Source organism: Perca flavescens, chromosome 11, assembly GCF_004354835.1.
Source record: "Perca flavescens isolate YP-PL-M2 chromosome 11, PFLA_1.0, whole genome shotgun sequence".
NCBI lineage: Eukaryota > Metazoa > Chordata > Actinopteri > Perciformes > Percidae > Perca > Perca flavescens.
In genome coordinates, this window is record NC_041341.1 from 21711618 (window position 1) to 21734150 (window position 22533).

The window sequence follows — 22533 nt, forward strand, 5'->3', positions numbered from 1 at the left end:
AAATACAAACAGTACCGTATAATCAAGAAATAATCCATCTCCACAGCCTCTCCATATGCTCCCAACAAGTGTGAACTGGCTGGTGTCCTACTGTTGCCCTTATAGCAGCCTGACACGCTCTCCGGCCTGCAGCATCTCCAAGAGCCTTTAGGAAGTGATCCGCTCTTTAAATGACCAGGAAACGAAGCCGCTACACTGAGACTAAATTAAACAGTAGACACTGATTTGTGTAATAGAAAAGAAGAAAAAAAGAGAAGATAAATCATAGAATGACTAAAATCATTTGCAGCCAATGTGAGTGAAAACATGAAAATTAGTGCTGTGGGCGTGTAATCATTAGGGGCAATGTGGGCTACATTAGCACAGAGTAAATTTGCTTTCAAATTTTCACCCTGTTACCACACCTTGGTTGAAAGACTTTGTGCACTTTCACCGCAAAGCTGGATTCCCAACCTTTAACTATCAGTTATTTGCAGTGAAGAAGGAATCAATTTTGAAGCAATTTACACTCGGTTTGAGCTTCTACTGAGCTTTTGATAACAATCATTGTAAGTTGTCTTTTTAATTATCTGAGGAAGTGGGTGACACCGAGGAAAGATGAAAATGAAAAGTGACTGAAGCTGTGGGCTCAACGGAATCAACTGTAAACCCACAATCACATGTAACATGTAGAACCATGAAGACATATCCAGATCATCAGATATAGAGATTATTCATACATCTTAAGATATACAGAACAAATGTCCAAACACTGGATTCAAATATCTTCCTGGGACAGACTGTTGTATCAACAGCTGGACATTAGAGACAAAGCAACATCACACAGGCCAGCTTTTTCCAGATCTGACAGCTAGATCATTTGAAGCTGACAAGATAACACTTAAATGCAAAGGTGACATGACAGTGTCTTCAGAGCCAGATGGATCGATACCCAGCTTGGCTCGTCAGGATCTGAGCAGTGGTTCTGCAGCCATGTTTTTATTTTTATTTTTTTACGCTGTTCTACTAAGTTCTGAAAATAGACCATAACCGTCTAGCACAATGTCTGGTGCGTTATCAAAGAGCAGATTTCCTTTCTTATGTTGCAACTGAAATATTGATATATTCAATTTAACAAAACAGCCCAGGAGTCCAGAGGAGACTCAGAACCTTTTACTGATTTTTACATTTTTAGAAAAGCTTTAATAGTGCTATAGTTTCACTTAAGCTGCAATTTGAGCTCTTGAAATGTTGGAGTAGCAACTGGTACAGTCATAAAACAAATGGACATCCAGGTGACTGAAAAGCTCTGTGTGAGGTTTGATCAAATTCTAAACTAATTGGTGGCCATAATTATAAGACTAAAACTATCAATGTCAACTCATAGTTGCAGTCAAAAGGCGCTCGAAGAAGCCCACTTTTCCAAAACGTCCCCCAAGTGAGACGGCCAAGAAGACCCGTAGATCAGTTTGAAAAACTCGGCAAGTTGCCTTGGTGACCATCCAGGCTGCAACGACTGGCACTATCTGTATGTCCCCCCCCCCACCACCACCATCTCCCAACTACATCTATACACTTAAATAAAAATCTAATTCTGTCTTTCAAATATTCAACAGTCCCTTTTCCCTGGGAGGAGAGGTAAGGAGTATTGTTGAATAATGCAGCCAGACAGGGATCTCCCAGAGCTGGTCTCCACAGGCATCACTGAGCAGGTCTGATCCCACTTGAGTAGCATCTATCATGGTGACATCATCATTCACACAAGGAGATATGATAAGACAGTAGTACACTACTCTACTACTTGAGCCAACTCTAAAGCAGGCAGTGGTGTTACTCATTTAAACCAATCTACTGGCCATCTGTTGATGCTAAAATCATGGTCTGACTGCCATTTCTAAATCAAACACCATCAGTATGCCTTTATTGCCTTCGATTGAACGCGACCATGTTTTTTTTTGAGAAAAAAAAAAATTGGTAGCTTGTGAGACACTCACATATTCTCTTTTACCTTGTGTGATTCTGGTGGGTGTATACATGTAAAAAACCACAGGGACAAGCTGCTAAAGAAGAAGAAAACAACATCTACAGTACATGCAGCAGCAGCAGCAGCAGCAGCAGGTCTCTACCTTGCAGATTAGGGCACTGGGAGCACTTTGCAGGTTGTTGTCACAGGTATGAGGAGGGAGAATTGCGCTTGCTATCCCCAGGTTGCAAAAGGTGTGAACAAAATCTGCAGCCAATTTGTTTTGCGCAGAATTAGAAGGGAAAAAAACATTGCAGGAGCATGCTTTGGTTTGTATACCTGTCTGCTTTCCTGTTTACAATATGTACTTTTCTTTCCTCCTGTTTTATCAGTAACTATCTTTGACTGATTATAACAAATGTGCTTGGAGGTATATGTGAACACGTATGTTCTGGTTCAAATGGTTATTCTAACTGGGCCGCAAGTGACATCAAATCAACAACTAAACACCAGACACAGCATCAAAAAGAAAGCTATCCAATCCACGAAGCTCAATCGAATCACAAGGACAAAGAGAGAGTGTGAGCATTGGCACAGGAATAACTGATCTGGGGGGAATTGGCAAGACCAACAGCAAGCAAGTGTATTACATATGGTGTGCCATTTTCACAGCTACCACAAAGAGAACACAAAAAGTGTTATATCTCACTATCTAAGAATAATAAACAACCACCCAGATATGCTGAATCTGTTTAATAGTGTAACAAAGACTGGAGGTAAATGGAGTTCGTGGAGGACTTTTCAGTTCATATCTATGGGCTTAAGAATAGAGCGAGATGATAAATTGTGTACTCTGGTAAATTAAGCCGTCCTCCCACTAATTCTATGAGGTGTCAGTCGGGAAACTGGCCTGCCAGGATGACTTTCAGCTCTAATCAAGCCAGATGGTTTCTTAACACTGAATAAATGAATTGATTTGTATGGAGCATCTCTAACAAGGTTCATATTCGTCTCCTTGTGACACAAAGGTGGTCACTGTGAGAATACAAGAGCTATGATCTGCTAATCCAGAGGAGGTACATTGTGAATCTCTTCAGTCCTACTGCTATGAATATGACTAACATCTTCACAGTGTTTGTATCTGTTATGTTGACAAAGTGTTAGGACAAGGCATTTGTCATCACAACTGTACACAGCTCACACCTCAAGTGTTAACTTCTTCGTCGTAACCCACTTCACCACACTTTTTCTTACTATCATTACATGGATCACTGCACTTTCCACGTGGTGTGAACTGCTATCAATTATGCAGCCATCTTTCAATTATTGTATATTTTTAAAGTACCTGCTAATGAATTGTGAAACTACTGTGTTATGGTGTGATTGTACTGGGCAATAACCAGCTACTGTACACTTTGGCAGCATTTCAATTAGATCCGGGTGGCAGTTTTTCAGTCATTAAGCACATTTGGTGTAAGGATGTCCACCTTACACTTAGCCAAAGGTGTTTCCGCAGTTGCTGTTAGCCAGCAGCATCTCAGCCCGATGCAAAGCCACTGCTGCATGTAGGACTCCGAGGACAACACACAAGTACCCACTGTGATTTTCACTGGGGATTTTGATATTCACACCTGTACTAGGTGTTGTTTGGGAGTCTGATAAGCATGTGTGAAACTAGAGGGGTGACTAGAATGGGTAAACCTTATTTGAGGGGACAGATCTTTTCAGATATATCTATTGAGGACATATCTATTGTTTTGTATTTTCATGTCTAACAATAAGAAAGGACAAAGCCAATCAAGTGCGGTGTATCTACCAGCCATGTGTCTAATTGAAGATGCACATGGCCATATGGGCATGTGCGAAAAATAGAATGTCCAACAACTACATAAGGATTCAAGCAGCACGTGGAAAAATAAAATATTTCCAACATCATTGCCAATCAGTGACTACACAGCTCATGAAGGGAGGATTTATCTCAAAGCTATTGCAACAATTCATGTGAAATTCTACTATGAGAGAAAATGTACCAAGCAGTGTATAAGGCAAAAATAATTTAGACCTCATTATTACAGGATCAGAGGCTGAAAAACAAAGTGCATGAGAGTTTCTCCTCCTCTCTCTACATTGGTGATGTTCAGAGGCAGCATGTTATTGGAGGTGTTAATTGGCAAATTCAGTACAAGTCAAGAGCATGTTCCCTGTCGTTCCCGCACCCAGCAAGGCTAGGTCATTAAACCGAGAATGGATTCTTTCATGCTGCCTTAACCCTTGAATTGCAATTTGCCATTCCACAAACATCGCCATGGTCTATCCCACCCCCATGTGTCAAGAAGAAAAAACAACCTACACTGATTTAACAGCGACAATAAGATAACAGGAGGATGACATCTTGAGGGCCAGACTATTTCAAGTTATTTCAAATTGGCAGTCAAGTGTCTTCAAAAAGTTCAGAAGTTTACAAATGTCCAACACTCCCACCCTCCACAAGTAAAAAAAAATAAATATAAAAGTACTCTTCAAAACAATGGCATCATCTTCACTGATCAGCGCTTTTGTGTTCTATGTATTGAACGAGCCTCCCATAAGCCTGAAATGTGAGCCTCCTTTGGGGTTCTGGGTGCGATCTCACCACTGCCTCTGTCATCACTTGCTGTGACTGCCAAATCTCTGCTCCAGAAACCAGGGCTCACAGACCAGCACTGAAACAAACACAATGGAAAGGGGAGGCTGTTCTGAGACTTTGCACAGGCAACGATGGCTTCAACACATTTAATCGAACACAAAGTCAGCTCCACCACTGCTGCACAGAGAGCACGAGGAGCCCAACGCATGGCAAGACAACTGTGAGGTGATACTCTCAGCTCGCAACGCCATGAGAGTTGGCAGTCTCTCATGCCAACGGTGACCAGTGCACACACAGTTGAATATGCTTCCCTCCAAAGTTGTTAATTACTGAAATGACATTGATGTGAAGAGGGCATTCTAGTCAGGTGACCTTAATCCACTTGCTATCTCTCTGTTTTGTTTTACGATTTGATTAAACCCTTTAACAATCTTCTTTTTTTTCCCCATTCGTGTTACATCTTTTTGGCAATGGCACGATCTGAAAACCATTGTTTCAATATTTAGAAGAGTAATTGTTGAAAATAATGACTTAGTGGAATGGTGCCTCATGTGTCTATTGTCTGCAATTATAATCCTATTACTGGCCAATAAAGAGCTATTTATTTCATAAAGTTGAGATATTCAAAATATTATTGTTGCTTAATTATTATATTTAAGTACTATTTGCTTGATATCTTTTAGTGTCAGGAACCATAGACAGATGTGATGTCTACAATGCAGGAGCTATTGAAAGTCGTTGTGAAGGAAAACCTACTGTGTGTATATTGTATACCGTTTTAAAACTAGGTGTAGAGAGCAAAACAGGAAGAAAGAATAGGTACTGGTGAAAAGCTTCTACTAACAAAAACAAATTTATTTAAAGGAAAAATACATGATTTTAAGGATATTCAATTCCAGTAGATTTACACTTATAATTGAAGTTTGAGTTTAAAATATATAAAATATGAAAATAAGCATATTCACTATTTTGCAAATCCCAAAATATAGACTGCTTTACAGCTGTGTCTACAACCATTATGGAGGAAAACAAACCATCACTAGCATCAGAAACAATAGTAGTTGTTGCCCAGTGTAAGTCAAAAGGCCTGTCAAGCAGTTTGGTAGTAATAACAGGTTCCAGTGTTTGATTTTTGGGCTACCTTTTTGTGCACAAGTGGAATATGAATTGGACATTTAATGTAATAGTGCATTTTGTTAATCAACACTGGATATTACAACTTTACCAATTGACAAAACTAATGTTTAGACTGTGGTTATGAAAATGTGTTATGACTTCACAGAATTAGTGTACATTTTCAATGCAGAAAATACAGCTGCTGCATCATCCATCTTTAAACATTTATTGTAGCAGCCCCATTTGTAGCCATACATTACATACAGCTGAATATAACTAATAAAACAAGTGATGCCCTAAGAGATGTGCTGCATGTATACAAACTAGCTTGGGTATATTATTATTGGTACATTATTATATTAGTATATTAATGCATGAAATGATCATGCTGAATCTGATTATAATAAGTAATAAGTTAAGTTCTACAGTTCTGACAATAAAGTATATATTTTAAAAATGTATTTAAAAACAAAAAATGTAAATCCCTAAAATAGTGTTATTTCTTTCTCCTTTTTCTGTTTATATAGCATGTTCATGTTCCTATTATTATGCTTGCTTACTTTTCTCTCTCTGTCTTTGTTCATTTTCATCATTTTAAATTCAACTTGCATGTATTAAGTGTCATGGACATTTGTGTTTATACCATAGTATGCATTTAAATGACATTGTCACTGTCTAAGATCTCAACACTTATACTAATATGTATTTCCATTTTTTGATGTAAACTTTTAATGACATTACCACATGTACAGTATATACTGTATTAGACCCTGGTGACCTATTATTCCACTCAAGCCACTTGAAAACATTCCAGTACCATCAGCTCATCTTGCAAGTACAAGCTGATAACGCAGGCCACAGAGATCAGTCTCTGCAAAGTATAACCTACTAGCTCAATAAGTGCCAACAGCTTTACTGGGCGTTAGTTTCCTCCCTCTCTCGTCTGCTTGAAAATGACTGTGGTCCCCTGAAGCCGGTGACTTCCCTTTCTCCCCGAACTCTCTGCAGCACCGACTGGTGGTGCAGAAGCACTGCTGATTAGCATGCAGTAATGATGGTGAGCTGGGCTCCATTGTTCTAACACCTCCCCTCTCCTCCGCACCAATCTGTCACCATTCAGTGGGCTAGAGCTGCCTCAAATGCTTCTCTCCACAAATGAGATGGATAATTAGTTGCCCCTCACGAATGCTGCACTCTTCTCACCCCTGATTGCTTTCACCTTCTTGCTCCTGGCAATTTTGACACCTTGTAATCAGCCTGCTACTTCTCCATCTCAATCCATATCCTTCTCCTTTTATATGTCCTCTTTCTTTTATTTTTTTACAGCTCTTAAGTCTATTTCAAATATACTGCCTCTGGCAGCAAATGTCCCAATGAGAAATATGGCACATATATCTCATATTCTACTGGAAATTATGGCAATAACAATGCATTAGAGCTAAAGTGGACCTTTCTCTAACAGTTCACACTACTACACACAAGCGTGTAAATATATAGTGCACAAAAGTACACACACAAAAAATCCTAGCTGTCAGTACGAGTTTCCTCTTCCAAATAACAATGAATGACAACATAATTATGAGCAAGCAGCTGTTCATGATCCCAGAGAGAAAAGCATGCAGGCTGCACAATGTTCAACTCTTCACAGATTAACCAGAGAGGATCATTAGGGATATGTATTTGCCAAAAAAAAAAAAAAAAAAAAAAAAAAAAAAGACTGAATAGATTCTCCCCTCAGTGTGGGTGATGTGGACACTGATGTGTTGTGTTTTAGCAGTGCTCTATTATCTTAGGCTAATGACTCACTAGTTTGGAATAGTTGATAGCATTACTATAGCACATATTTTACACCTTTTCTAAGCTATTTATGAAACGCAGTGAAATGTGCTGAGAAAAATATCAGTTAAGGTTGATATGACAGGTCAATCAGTCCATTAAGCAGTATTAGATTTTGGAAAGTTATAATACCGAACAGATGCAAAGAGAGAAATAGGGTTGTTTGCCGTCTTCACACCAGCTCATCTACCAGCCCAAGTGTTACCAGCCCATAGCTGAAGGGCTGCAAGATGTTCCAACACACACAGTGTCCAAAAACATCATCACGCTGAATGGTGAAAATCACTGCAATTGTTTGCAAAGGTATGAATAAATACTGCCCAAGTCAAAATCTGATGCTGCTGTTTAGAAAAGACTTGGGTTTAATCATATGATAGGTAGTGTACATTATATCAGTGACTGAAACATAATCCGTTCTATTTCCAAATTACAATTACCTATATTTCACTTTTTAGTCTCTATACCATTTTGCAAAACTGTCATATTTTCCCATAACTACTACTTATATAATTTCTATCTATAATTTCATTTGAAACTGGCACATCTGGAATGTCCCATTTTATCACTTTTGTATAGCATTATTGGAGTGAAAATGTCATGTAGTTTATTTGTCTATTCAAATAAATGTGCCTACATAAATACTGTACAGTGTAATACTGCCTGAGGTAAAACCATTACTATACAAATAGCAAGGTAATTGGGCTTCTGATTTAACAATAAGCTTATGCATCATGTCACGTGTTGCCATCTATCATCACTTTTAATGAATACATGGCATACAAGCTTTTAAAATGATTTAAAAGTTGGACATTTTTCCAACTCTGCACCAAGAATGACAGACAGCTGCTTTAAATTATCCTGGTTGGAAGATATAACATGAAAAAACAAAGTGAATGTAATGCTAGTGGAAATAGTGCTAATCAGCATGTCAACCGTTCTGAAAAAGATTGGTTAACGTTTGAGTGATTTGATGCATGCATTTAAAATACGTGATGTTGATTGAGCTATTAAATCTTGCTGCTAACTTAAAAAGGAGGCAAATGTGTCTTACTTCAACAGAAATGATTGCAAATTTACAAAGCAAATCTTTATTCTTCTAATAGGAAATTGTTATTAATGCACCTTACGTTTAAAAATAGGAATGTATAAACATGTTGCAGAACATTAATACACATCTTGTCCACCTTATGACTTTATGTATGGATACACTTAAGAGTACCCCAACCTGTTTTACATTTGCATGTTGAAAACAATTTCAATCATAAAAAATGTAGAGTAAATGCCAGCTTTATTTGCTCATATATACCATATTATGCATCATCGTCACTTATTACTAGAGTAAAATCTCAGCGTGATATTAGAAAAATATAATGACCAAGAAAGTGTACCATTCAATTCTTCACTATTAAATAAAGGGATTCAAGTCTTATTGCAGTGTCATTTCAAATCCTTTACAGCGCATGTTCTTCATGGCAGGCAGGACTAGACCATGAATACAGTAAGTCTTGGAGTAGTTGTGACCACGGGCCAGTCTCTGCTTTTACTGTCAGTTGTTGGCTTCATTCTTAGGAGAGAAATGTGAGTAGAGGTGGCTGTTCATTCGGTCCTGAGGAACCACAGCCTGGCAGAAAGCACATTTATCGGGACTGCTGCTCTGAGGCGTCGCTAGCTCTGTCCCCACGTCAACTGCATCACACAGCTCAGGGCTCCAGAGAGGCTGCAGAGCAGGATGAACCAAAGAAAACAATATATTATTCATGCTCCTAACAATCCTTACACTCACTCTATTGAAGCATGCTGGATCGCTTGGCCTTCAAGTTGAAGTATCTGTTGCTTTAAGGAATACAAGAACATGTCAACCCAATAGTCTGCACAAATACTCAGCAACAGTAAAGGCAAAAAGGCTATTCTCAAGTGTTTAATTATCTTCCTATTTATGTGTTCAACCCCACCATCAAACCAGCCTTGCCTATTATAAATGCCTGTGTTGATATAATCCAGGGAAAGAATCATACTATAAAAAACTGGACCAACTATTAGATCTTACTGCAAGTTATTTACAGTTTTTTTTTTATTATTAGGCATTTATACACATCAGCAAATACTGTAAATCCTACTAAACCATCGTACTTGTTTCATCAGATTCAGACACTGTAATGTGCTTCCATCTGGCTCACACTTTCCAGCAAAGATGCCAAATATAACCAGAGCATCCATGCTTAAGTAAAAAAAAAGAATCAGCACACATTATACAGTAATACGTTTCAAGTTAAGCCAAGGGGATTTTTTTATGGACTTCACACTGTTTCACTCCTCCATTAGCAAAGACCAATCAGAGACTGATAATTTGCTACTAGTTTTCTCAGACCTTCTCCTGTGATTCTCACCTGCTGGGGTCCCCGTACGCTCTCCTGGGAGAGTGGAGATGATGTTGAATGGGAGGGGGATGAAGGGTAGAGAAAAGGCATGGGTTCAACGGGCTCCTCTTCTGTTAATGTGGAGGGGACACTACTGAGAGGCAGCTTTGTGGGCATGGTCAGACCAATGGGTCTCTCTGGAGTACTGTTCAGGAAGTCATATTCACTGTCCGCAGAGGGCGGGAATTTGACACTGAGTTTGGTGAGAGAGTCTACTAAGTCCCTGTCCTCGGGGCTGGCACCGCGGGACGCCAGAGACGTATGCGGGAGTGGGATATCCACTGCTGACCTTAACGCTGAGGAAAAGGGTGTCTCTGCCTCTGCTGTACGGTCTGTGCACTGGATGGGCATGGAGAACCGCTGATCTGTCAGACGGCAGAAAAACATGAGATTTTACACAGAGTTTCTGTCTCAGTCAACATGTTAACGTATTCCAGCGCTGGCTTTAATGACATTTGAGCTTGGCAACGATTTCAGAAGTTGCATACATTAAGATATAATCCTGGACCCCTTTCATATACAGTATATATACACAGTATATACACATGAATTTTTCCTTGAGGGATATTAACATTTACTTTTGAGATATAGATATATATATATATATATATATATATATATATATATATATATATATATATATATATATATATATATATATATATATATTTATATATAAATAAATAAAACAGAAACATTTTTCCATCACACTTTATAATAATTATTGTATGAATAATTACGTTACATTATTAATTATGCAGCTAGTATCTAGAACCAACACAATGCATTTGTTATTCTATAGTATGTATTTAGCAACCCTTTTTTTAAACAGAGGGGGTCAGCCACGGTTCGAAAAGGTAATGAGGCATTTGTGTAGTCTTAGTTAAGGTTCTGCTATCACAAAGAACAAAGCAAAATGAAGTTAACTCATAGCTTGTTATGGCATATAAAATCCCATTTCAATTCAGCACATTTTCTTTTATAAAATAAAAAACTATTTGGTAAATGTTACCGTTTGATACATCAATTCCTCCATGGAATCTTTTTAGGTGATCTTTTTGTCTTCTGGTAAGAGAACGAATCTGCCGGAATTTCCCTTCAATTGCTTCAAATGCATCCAGCATGTTTTGACTGACAAACAAATACATACAGAGTGAGAAAAAAAAAATCTATTCTTTATCTGTAATGTCCATGATTATTATTTTGTATTAATGTTAAGTCTTTGTGGAAGGAGAGACACATACTAGTCAACGCTGACTTGCTTATTAGGAGCCACAGCAACAGTGACCATATTCTCCTGTAAAAAAGACATTACTATTTATAGTGATCATTATCAACAATTATCCAAAGGCATATTGTTAATGCATCTGCAGTTTGATTTACACATCACAACTTTTTTTATATTTACTAGTGTAAATGTTTCCTGGCCTGTTAAATAATGAACAATATAAAATAAGCTCAAATTGCTGACTGTGCAAGCGATATTATCCTCTAGCACCATCTGGTGAAGTTAAAGTGGATACACCTTGTGTGGAGGGAAATAGAGGGTTTGATAGTATTACAGCAGCAGTGTAATATTAGGTTTTTACTTGATTGCTTGAATCTTTGAAAAACAAATTTATTTAAACATAATGAAACTATGAAAGTATATGGACATTCCCTAAACAAGGATAGAATGTATCTTAACTACCATCTGCAACCTATCATCTACAGCAGCTTTAGAGCTTTGTAAACAAGGGTCAGAAACACTTTAAAAATGAAATATTTGCAGATTGACTAAAGGATGATGCTGAGATCTTACAGTCACAACAGCACTGCTCAAAAGTTGTCAGATAGTATGATCAACCATATGGATCAACCATATTTTAAGCCTCATAGTTACTGTTATATTAATTTCCCATTGGTATAATGTGTTTTCTTAACATCCTTGTTGACACAAGTAGAAGTACTAGCAACATGTTTGTATGTGACAGGAAGCTGTATCTATTCTCATGTGTGATTACTAGCGTGAGAATGAAGAAAAAACTGTGTAGACATAGAAAGGGCACACTTTAGCACAGCAAACGTACCGGGTACTGTATTTTCTTAAAAGCACTTGCCCCATCAAGGAGATGATTGGCAGGCTCACATTTCATCTCTCCTTGGAATCCAAAACAATGAAAATTAACAGTTTAAACATGAACAGATTCAGTAAAAATGTATGACAATCCAATATCAATACCCAGAATGCAATGCAATAGAAGAGTAGATTATCATGTCGGCATGTAAACAGAGAGATCATCTGGCACATCTCACTAACCTGATGGTTGTCTTGTTGCTGATAACTTAGCTTCAAGTTTTGAAATCAACTGCTGCTGGTCCTCTATCTGCTTTTGAAGTTTTTGAGTGTATCGCTCATAAAATTCACTCTGTAAAAATGCGTTTTTTTTGTTATTTTTTTTTTAAGCACAAATGTCTGCAATCTGGTCTATGCCTATACATCATGTGTGTGTCACATTTTCATATACATATATTATTAATAATCATGTTCAGAGCAGATTTAATGCTATTTGACTGTCAACAGCAATAAAACGAGTAAACCCACTGTGTGAGTTATTATTTTTGCTATATTGGTAATGTTTGGATTATTTCACACAAAGTTAGAACAGGTTTTTCTGCTCACGTCGTTACCATTTGTTGCAGCTCCTTTTTAGCATTGTCCTTTTCAATGGAGACCTGGCGATAAGCTTCAAAAGCTTTATTGAGCTGGTCTCCGATGTTCCTTTCCATGCCGTGTGCTCCACAGTCATCCCTGACACAGCAGACATGAGCCCTGTGAGTGAAATCACATGTTTTAAAACATACCTACAACAACGCACACTCCCAAAGACAGCACTTGTTTTTAGTTAGTGACCCTTTTTGCTAGTTTTATAATGTTTCCACTGTACACACAACTGTCAACGTGTCTCTGCACACTTTAAAAATGATAAAAAAAGAAGTCAATAACTCCTTAAAGTGATATCAAGTTGCTCGGTTGATTTATGTAAGCTACTGTTGCAGTGACTAAACTAACATACTTCCTAATCACTGTTTATTACCAAAGATTATGGACGGTTCCACTGGAATATAAATTTACATGCAACAGCAAAATGATATTGACATTTCAACAATCGATGCCTTCTAGTTCTGTAAGAAATGATGATGTTGATGAGCAACTTGTTGAAAAGTAATGATAAAAAATTAATGGAGTCAATGTCTTGCACTGATATAAGACCACTAGTGACCTAAACAATCCTTACATTTGTGTCTGTTCTTGTCCATTGTTAGTACAGACTTTCAAACTACTTTTGAGCAGGTGCAGCACCATACAAGTTAACATGGACGTGTTGAGTGCAAAACAAGAAAGAGGCTGCTTATCAATTATTATCAATCTTCATTAGAAATGTCATAGCAACACACTAACGTTACCTGTCACATCACCGGCTGCTGGATGAAGCCACAGGAATTGCACTTCATTAACACTAACTTTGGAGCCCACCGAGGCACAGCATGTAAGCACTTTAAAGTGTCATTCAAACCCTAATCCACACAGTTCCGTATTCCTTAAACCGTAACTGGCCGGTTAGCCATAGCTCATTCAACCGGTTGCGGATAAAGCGACCGAGCAACGACTCCACAGATCAGTTCCCCTCGCTGCCAGTGAGTGAGTGTCCTCTTACCTTCATTCGTGTAACTGTTAAAGTCGAATTTCTTATTTGACACCACCGCAGCGTCGTCGCCTAATCTTCAGATGCAAAGTTACGAAGCGCCTGAGAGGATATGGCAATGGATGTTTTACATAGCCTAGTTGAGTTGGGAACTTCCCTCGGGGAATCCCCCTTGCTTGTAGACTTCCGCCTTTACTCGACCCTGGCCAATCAGCGCGGAGCTCAGAGGAGAGCTTGGTGGTTAGCTGGTTGAGGGTTCTTCCAGCCTACGCGTCTGCAAACAGATTTTTGTGCATGTGAAAACTGTCCCCAAACTAGAGTTACGCTGTGCTCATTTTACTCTCCAACACTGTCTTACATTATTGCATGTTCAATAAGTTCTGTAGAAAGTATTGAGCCTGCCTTATTGTAAGTAGGCTAGAGCTGTAATGGCCAGATTTACCTCTTAGGGGGGCCCACAGGCAAAACATGAACTGTTGGTAATGCTATTTTACACCACTCTATTTAGGAATATGTACCATGTGAGCACAAAATAATAACAATAATAATAATAGCTAGGCTAATATAATGCAATAATGCATTGTGAAATTAATTAAATTACCAACAAATAATTGCCCTGCAGTGAGTTTGGGGCTTTAAGGGTCTGGGAAGTTGCCCGCTTAGCTTAGATGGTAACAGACAATTCAAGTCAAGAACAAGGCAATTCAAAATGCTTTACATAAAACATAAACTACATGAAGAGAAGATATAAAAGAAACACAAAGCAATATAAAATCACATATAACCTGGATTACAAACAGGGCAAATTGGGCAACTGCCACATAGGCACCAGTCAGACTTCCAGAGGCCGCAGAATGCCCTGGTTCACTGTGTGTGAATTAGATTTCTCAATTTATTCTGAAATGTGCATGACTAAAGTAGAATATCAACTGTGCCGTGCATTATTACGTAATATTGTGGCCCTGTCTTGTGCTCTATCGTGAATAACCCTAAAATAATGATGTTTCATCAAATTACCACTAACTAACACTGAAAACAATTGGGCAGGTGATATTTTGGATCTCTGTTTCACAGAAGACATGTTGACTTCATAGAGAAAAGCCCAGGTGTAGAATTTAATTTAAAAAAAAGTGGAGCCATCTTTAATGTCATCAATAACACCTGTGCTTTCCTACTTTTTTTATTACATCTTTATTTAGCACAAGAAAAATAAACATTACAAGACATGGTAAAATATACCAGAATGAAAATCAATCTGCAATGGTGGAAGTGATGCTACAACACCATTATACTGAAAATTAAGAGATACAAGGTTATTTTATAAAACAAAACAAACAACAAAAAGAAAGGAGAACTATTCAGGTAGAGAGACAAAGAGCACAAAGAGCAAGGAATGAAACATTCAGACAGATGCTTTTCCTACTACTAAGTCAAAATGTCTGCTGTGAAAAAGGCCTATTCAACTGAATTACTCATGACTCACTAATATCCTTTTGCTTTTTTGACTGATATTTTTCTACTTATTTCTTATCAATCATCTACACAAAAAATGTTTTTTTTACTGTGACCTCCCATGTGTTGCATAGTTTTAAGCACAAATAGGCAATTGTATACGCACACACACACACACACACACACACACACACACACACACACACATATATATATATATTTCTGTATTCTGTATTCTGTCTATGACATAGCTGACCCCTGTACAGGAACTGGGCTCAGTGTGAACATTGTTGGGTTAACCACAGCCAACATGGATGTCAGTGTGTACTGAATGTACTCTTCTACATCACTGCAGCAAGGTGAGAACTGTCACCACTGGAGGTCAGCAAAAACAAGGTCATTTTTAATTAGTTGCAAATTAGACTTATCATGAGTGAGAGGACATGCCTCGCTCCCATGCATATGCAGAAGCTTTCCCATAGACTATATGTATATAAAAAAAAACTCTATGATTTCCCCACACAGTTGAAGCACAACGGTCCAGGTAACATTTGGTCATCTGCTCCATCTGCTCTACAATACTCTACAATAAACCACCACATTACCAGTATCTAGAGGTGTGCTTTGCTGAGCTATGGTGCCCTCTGGTAGTATTTAGTCATGGGATCAGGTTCTTATGTTGTGGCTAAGACTCAGTAACATAATGTAAAGGCCTCGTTATGCTCCCTCCGATCCACCTCTAAAATTCTGTTCCGAGCCAAACCTATGAAATCCCCAATGAGAAAGAATTGAGGAATGATGATAATAGAATATGTAGTTGTTTGGAAAAAAAATAAAAACAATTGGCTACAGTTACGGTACATGGTTGCACATCTTTTGCAGCACTATCATTTGGCACTGATATAGACTCTTAACCTTTGGTTTGCAAAGACAACTGTTTTCTATTTCACTGTTTAAACATTCCTACATTAATACTGCAGTGGCTTCATTTTTGTTTATTCCTAATCTGGGACTGTTTTTCTACATTCTTTTCACTTCTTTTAAAGCCCAACATTTTAAAATAATGGTTAACGTCTCAATGCTTTTTTTAACGCCTTGGAAATATATTAGTAATTTTCTTCTTCAGCAAGAACCAACAGTAAGTGAGTAATGATGCAATACTCTGTCCTGATGACATACTGGTAATCTAATGCTTTTACATCTACACATGATTTAGGGTTGATAATTCTAACCCCATGTCCCCGACTGCATTCAGTGGCACAGTGAGAGCTCTCGCCCCAAAGTAAATACTAGCGTCACAGAAAGAATAACCAGTAGATGGCAGCTTAGAGTGACTTATTGAGATGCAGTGTCTTTTTAACTTCCTTACAGTGATTTTATAACCATAGGTTATTAAGGGTTCTCAGAGCAGAGGCATATATATATATATATATATATATATATATATATATATATATATATATATATATATATATATATATATATATATAGTATAATGTATGACCCACTGAAGCTATGAAACCAAGTGAAACAGGTAATTTCTGATTTGATCATGTTAAGTGTAAGGGTGATAGCCGTGTAAAATCAGCAGACCCTGCTTGCACTGATAGCCAACATTTTCCATGCAATATTTTACAAATGTACATATGTTGCTAGTTGGTATTAAAGGCGCTGTAAATGAGCTTTTTAAAATACTACCATACACTGGTACTGATACCTTACATTACTTTTAGGCCCTTTAATATCTCGGGATATGGCAATGCCTTTTTCTGAGTAAGTCACAAGTCAATATTTTAATAACATATTAATTTACTATTTATAACAATTTAACATGAGTGAGATTTCCAAACATGGCTCAACTTGCTTTAGATTTTAATCTAATTTCCTCACACAGCTGTCTGTTACCTTATGGCCAGGAGGTCCAGACGGTGTAATTTTTGATAGACAAATTCATTTCCTTGCTCAGCTGATTATATTTTTGAAATCAACTAATAATAATTGCTTAAATTAGCATATATTTTCTTTTAGTTTTTACATAGTTGTACACAGGGAAGTATGTGCTAAATGAACCAACAAAGTTTTCTCAGTCTGATTTAATCATGTCTACAAATGAAAAAGCTGAATAGGAGACAATTTCTTGTCTCCCTCATCAGTTCGAGTATAAATTTGTGCACAGCTTTGTGTGGCCGGTCTAGCACAGTGGGACTCCAGTGACCTGGCTCCCAGGGGTCGTTTTCTGGAGTCCTGCCACAGAGGTTGTGTCATCTGTGACCCTCACGGACATTCCATCCTCAACCTCTACTCCTCCCGAGAATGACTTACACTCCCAGATTGCCAGCAACAACCTCCAGTCATATAAAAAACCTAAGGAATTCCTTTATTTCTTTGAACTCTTGTCATAACTCTTGTCTTGTGGTTGTGCTAAAGAAATATGTAATTTTATACTGTGGTATACTGATAAGAAAGGATTTGATAATTGAACACTGGGTGAGGCATATGAGTCATTTCAAAGACCACACAATCACCTCAAGTACCATTTTCTCTTTCTGTTCAGTCATCAGTCCTCCCTTTGTTCATCTTTCCTCAGGAGGAAATTATATTACTCAGCTGGCTGCTCAGGATATTAATGTTACCCCAAAGGAAGAAAATAAGGAATATTTCAGTACAGTCATTATCAACTTTATCTGCCATGCCTGGGTGAGAGTAAACAACACTAAAGATGGGAAAAGTGCAAACATGATGAGACGGATTCATGAATTCTCTGTTCCCTTTCATGTGGCGATCTGCTCTGTTTGATCGCTCTCTTTCTCTCTCACATAGGCTGAAAGGTAGTGTGTATAGCGTAGCATTTCCGACAATACCAGTATGTGCATTTCCTGCATTGTGAGACCACAGTGTATTAGTACTTCAATAACCTGAGGCATTGAACAGAAGATAAGAGGAATACACCGGGTGTTGCCTTCATTATAAACCATTGTTGCCTTCAGAACTGTAATCAATCTCTGTTACATGCAGTCACTTTAAACAGATATATATTGTATTATACATTGTACACAATAAAGTGAGCAGAGAGTTCTTTTTCTTGAGATATGAGTCTCCCAAAGTGATATTTGTCCAATACCATGACCTCACCACTTACAAGAGGACATCAGTGATGCAGAGAGGCCTCATAAATTTCACCACAAGGGATCTCCGGGGAGTCGGTGTCCTTCCGGCATCATCCAGCTTACCCTGGAGAAGACATTTGAAAGGGTCAGATGTGGGGGGGTTTAAATTTAATCAATTATAGGACATTGGTGTATGTGGTTTATTGAATGATCTGTGCCCTCAATATCTGCAATTAGTAGGATGAGTGGAGAATTTGCATGCACAATACCACGTATCAACTGATATCATCGTTGTAACGTTGTATTGCCCACAGGCCGACGATCCCATGATCCCACATCCCAAATCTTGAGCCAATGTAAGGGTCCATTCATGTTTCCTCCGTGTCTTGCAAAATAAACAATCTGCTGTGGGTCTGCAGAAACGCGAGATCAGACAGAGGGCAGAAGTGAGGACTCTGACATGGCGGCGGAGGAGGGGGAAAGGAGGAATGCAGGCGGGGGAAACACATAGATCAGATTTCAGGAGCCCCAGAGAGAGATGGAGGTGACTAAAGAGGAACCTTGCTGTCAAGAGACCAAGAAACTATGAAAGAAAGAAAGACAAAAAAAAAATGTCTTTGTCCCTTTGCACATTTTCTTCATTAAAATGGTTGCATAGTGTTGTGGTATTTATTCATTACAATCTATCTCACTTGGTGTTTTTCTTCTGAAATATGTGAAAGTAGGTGTGTCAGAGCAGACTAGTGAGCCACTGTGGCTTCCATCAGGAGCTAAAGCTGCACACAGTATTGTTTTGGTTGAGGCTCTGGCCTCGGGGGCTTCCTGCTATTTGAAGAGGATGGGGTGGGGAGTGTGTTGAGTAACTGGGAGAAGATTCTGTAGTTCTAAGAATTGTACTGAAATTGCTATTTGTAATTTATTCTAAATCTTTATAGGGAATTTTATGATCGTCAGCAATACAATACAATACTTATTCGCTCCTGTAGGCTAATTGATTTTTTATATGCCAAATTCCAGTGAGAAGGAAAAACATGCAACTGTGAATAGTTTGTGTTAAAACCCACCGTCATGCTTATTTGTACCTCCACAGTGATCGATTAGATGGTGCTCTTAACTGTACTTTATGATGCAGAAATTCTGCAAAAAGTCTTTCCTGCAAGCTTATTGTATTTCCTGATTGATAGCGAAAGGAAGTTCTCTCCCTGTTCCTGTTACATAAGAGCTAAACCACAAACCTCTCATTGAACAAAATGTTGTTTATATGCAAGGTAAAGACTATCAACCAAACTAATTCTAACATCCCTGAATATCTCAGATTTTTCACAGATCCTGTTACTTCTCGTATTACTGAATCAATGTGATAAAAAAGAAGTTATGTGTCCTCTCTGTCAATAGATTTTAAAAGTTTTAAAAACAAACCCTTCACTTTTGGTCAAATATCATCATATTTTAGCTTATTTTACTTTACGCAAATACTCATTTGGCTTGATCGATGAACAGTCCAAAAGCCCCCAAAGTGAGCCAGCACTATATTATTGGTTGTCCCCAAACGTGTGCATTGAATTCTTATCTGTCAGAATAAGAAAACGCATTTCGGACATCCAAAATCAATAGTCATGTGGAAGAGGAGGGTCACAGCAATGTGTGTGTTTCCCAAGAGGGTCAGGTTCAACAGATATGGATGTGATGAGAATATACATAGCAGAATGCCACTGAATGCTTTTATTTCTGTCTTAATTTGTTGACATCAACAAATATTCCCTCGCTATTTCCCTAATACCTGCAAAGCAAGGTACAGTATGTTGGGTTGCATATACTGTTTGTTCTGAAGGAATTGGGTGGACTTGATAAGGCATGTGGGATGTTCACAACTGGCTGACTGTATTTAGATCTCATCTCTGTAAGCTGCACAAACAAAGTTGTTGCAGCTGTGATGTAGATGCTGTATTTGTCCTAACAAAACACCAAGCAAATGTTTACATCTGTTGATTTTGCAAATGCTCTCAATTACTTTCAGAACTGAGAATATTATAGCAACCGACCATGCAGCATACTACAAGTCAGTTACGTCGCTTTGTAGTCAAGTCAAGTCAAGTCATTTTATTTGTCATTTAACAAACAACAGTTGACCCAAAGTGCTTTACAGGTAGAGCAGGGAAGGCAGAAACAGTATGCCTTAAAATGCATAATCAAGTGTGCTAAGTTCCATGAATATAGTTAGGCAAAGGTAAAGTCAAATAATGTAACATAGAATAAAAACCACTATGGAACTAAATTTGCAAATACAAAAAGATAAGAAAAAGTTGAGTTCAGTTCATAGCTCTGAATCTTAAAAAAGAAAAGAGGAATTAAAGGGACTTAAAAGCAAAAGAGTAAAAATGCATCTTCAAGTTTGATTTAAAACTGGCAATTGTATTACAGGATTTGATATGGGGTGGGAGGGCATTCCAGAGTTTGGGGGCTACTACAGAAAAGGCTTGGTGTCCTCTGGTTTTTCGGTGTGTCTGTGGGATGACGAGGAGTTGTTGGGTTGTGGACCTGAGTGCCCTGGCGGCAGAGTAAGTGGACAGGAGAACAGAAATATATGGAGGGGCTTGACCATGGAGTGCTTTAAAAACAAAAAGTAAAACTTTAAAATCGATTCTGAATTTCACTGGCAACCAATGATACCATATTTTTTGGTGCCAGTGTAGGGTAAAATAGTAAAAAATGTCAGTTGAGATGTAAGAAAACTGAAGAAGTGAAAGGGCATATGAGGTTAAGAAGAAAGTCCCCAGCTGACCTCACATAAAGAGTCCTCTTCATTACTTAAGCTCATGAAAAATGTATCAGCAGGAGACTTAAGGCTCCAGATAGATGAAACTGGAAACACAGATGCATTCATTCACACTATCAACAGTAGTGGAAATCATAGTTTTTGGTGCATTAGTATGTCCTCAAAAACACTTCCTGATAGGTTCTCAATGAGTGGACTTTATAGAATGGGGCCATTCATTCATGGTGTCTCTTGTGATTACAAGGGATGGTTGGATTTATCTGATATCTATTATTTAACTGGTTACCAGCTGACCAACAAAGATGAAATCAGTTTGTGTTTTGCAGGAATTGTGATACTTTTAAACAGGAGTTGCCTCAAAGTAACAAAGCACTATAGTGACATATAAACTGATGTGTAACATTTTACTGTGTTCAAGTCTCCTATACTCTGATCCCCATACATTTCCACTCATCATCACCGCTATCCCACTTTGGGCTTTCTTAGATTTTCTCACCAAAATAAACATGTATTTATCTTTAAAATGAATTTGAATGCTGTTCAAATGCTGTTTTTGGACTGTGTTGGTTGTGTTCTCTCTCTTGAAATAAAACATACTATCGATACAGATTGTTCAGAGCTAAAAACACATAGCAGTTATGTAGTGCTAATTTGGTAATATTTTGGCAATAGGCGATGGAAGACTGCCTTCACCAAAGTAAACTTTAAATCATTGTCAATGTGGATGCATTAACTGCCATGGTGAGAATGTGGACAATGGCATTTTGCTGCGCCTGAACAGCACCATACAATGTTTACAATAAAGTTTGGAGAGTTGCCTGGCAGCAAAATGTACACAATGAAACAGCCCAGTGGCGCTGCTCTTTATGTCAGTGTCAGGCCTAAAAGAACTGCCTTTGTACACATATGACTCTCATTCTCGGGACATTTGACATGGGCAAAATGAGGGCCAGGCTCCACAATAAAGCCTATACTGCTGCTGTCAAGTATTTCCTCTCATATATTAGAAAGAATTCAGAAACGCTTCAAATATGTGTGTAAAAATGTCAGTGGAAAATATGAATAAAACCCACCTTATCATATAAACCTCTGTATTTCCAATCAATTTTAAAAGAAGACTACATTGTGTGGTATCATGGAGGCTCATGTTTCAAAAACATTTGTATTTGCTACCCTTTGTCTTTGTGATGTTTTAATATCACTTCATAAAGTGATGTTAGGGATCGATAAAAATTAATTGCCATTAATGGTCAAAGCTTTAGCACGTCTTTTCATAACGAAATAACTTATTTTCGACATGTCAAAATGAGCATTTCACATATATATATATATATACACAGTATATAGGTTCCAAGTTTTCTAATGCAGTATAATACCCATACAGGTATGGGATTTACTCACCTAAACAAAATAATAAATACAGTAGAAGAGTGTAATGGACATCACCAGTGTACAGCTGCCCTCACCAGTGTTATGATATCAAAGTTCCCTGTTGCAGTAAATCAAACACAGATTATGAAACACATGGGGAGAGATTCCCCAGAATCCTTTTAATAAAGACTATGAAAGCATGTT

General features: G+C 38.0%; 1 protein-coding gene across 1 annotated transcript; it reads right to left on the minus strand.

Moving 5' to 3' along the window:
• Positions 1 to 8791: 8791 nt before the first annotated feature.
• Positions 8792 to 13818, minus strand: tank (TRAF family member-associated NFKB activator). Its single transcript, XM_028591364.1, has 8 exons — positions 13636 to 13818; positions 12608 to 12749; positions 12237 to 12345; positions 12007 to 12077; positions 11182 to 11234; positions 10950 to 11068; positions 9908 to 10302; positions 8792 to 9237 (listed from the first exon to the last, which is right to left on the minus strand). Exons 2-8 carry the CDS (start codon positions 12704 to 12706, stop codon positions 9067 to 9069), a joined length of 1017 nt encoding a protein of 338 aa, XP_028447165.1. The 5' UTR covers positions 12707 to 12749; positions 13636 to 13818; the 3' UTR covers positions 8792 to 9066.
• Between the last annotated feature and the right edge of the window lie 8715 nt (positions 13819 to 22533).

Excerpts from the sequence above, each read along its gene's own strand:
- tank (XM_028591364.1), bottom strand. The coding sequence starts at position 12,706 with ATGGAAAGGAACATCGGAGACCAGCTCAATAAAGCTTTTGAAGCTTAT. Across the intron at positions 12,346-12,607 it reads AAAAGGAGCTGCAACAAATG|AGTGAATTTTATGAGCGATA; the intron begins GTAACGACGTGA and ends GCATTTTTACAG. Across the intron at positions 11,235-12,006 it reads TTAAGAAAATACAGTACCCG|GAGAATATGGTCACTGTTGC; the intron begins GTACGTTTGCTG and ends TCTTTTTTACAG.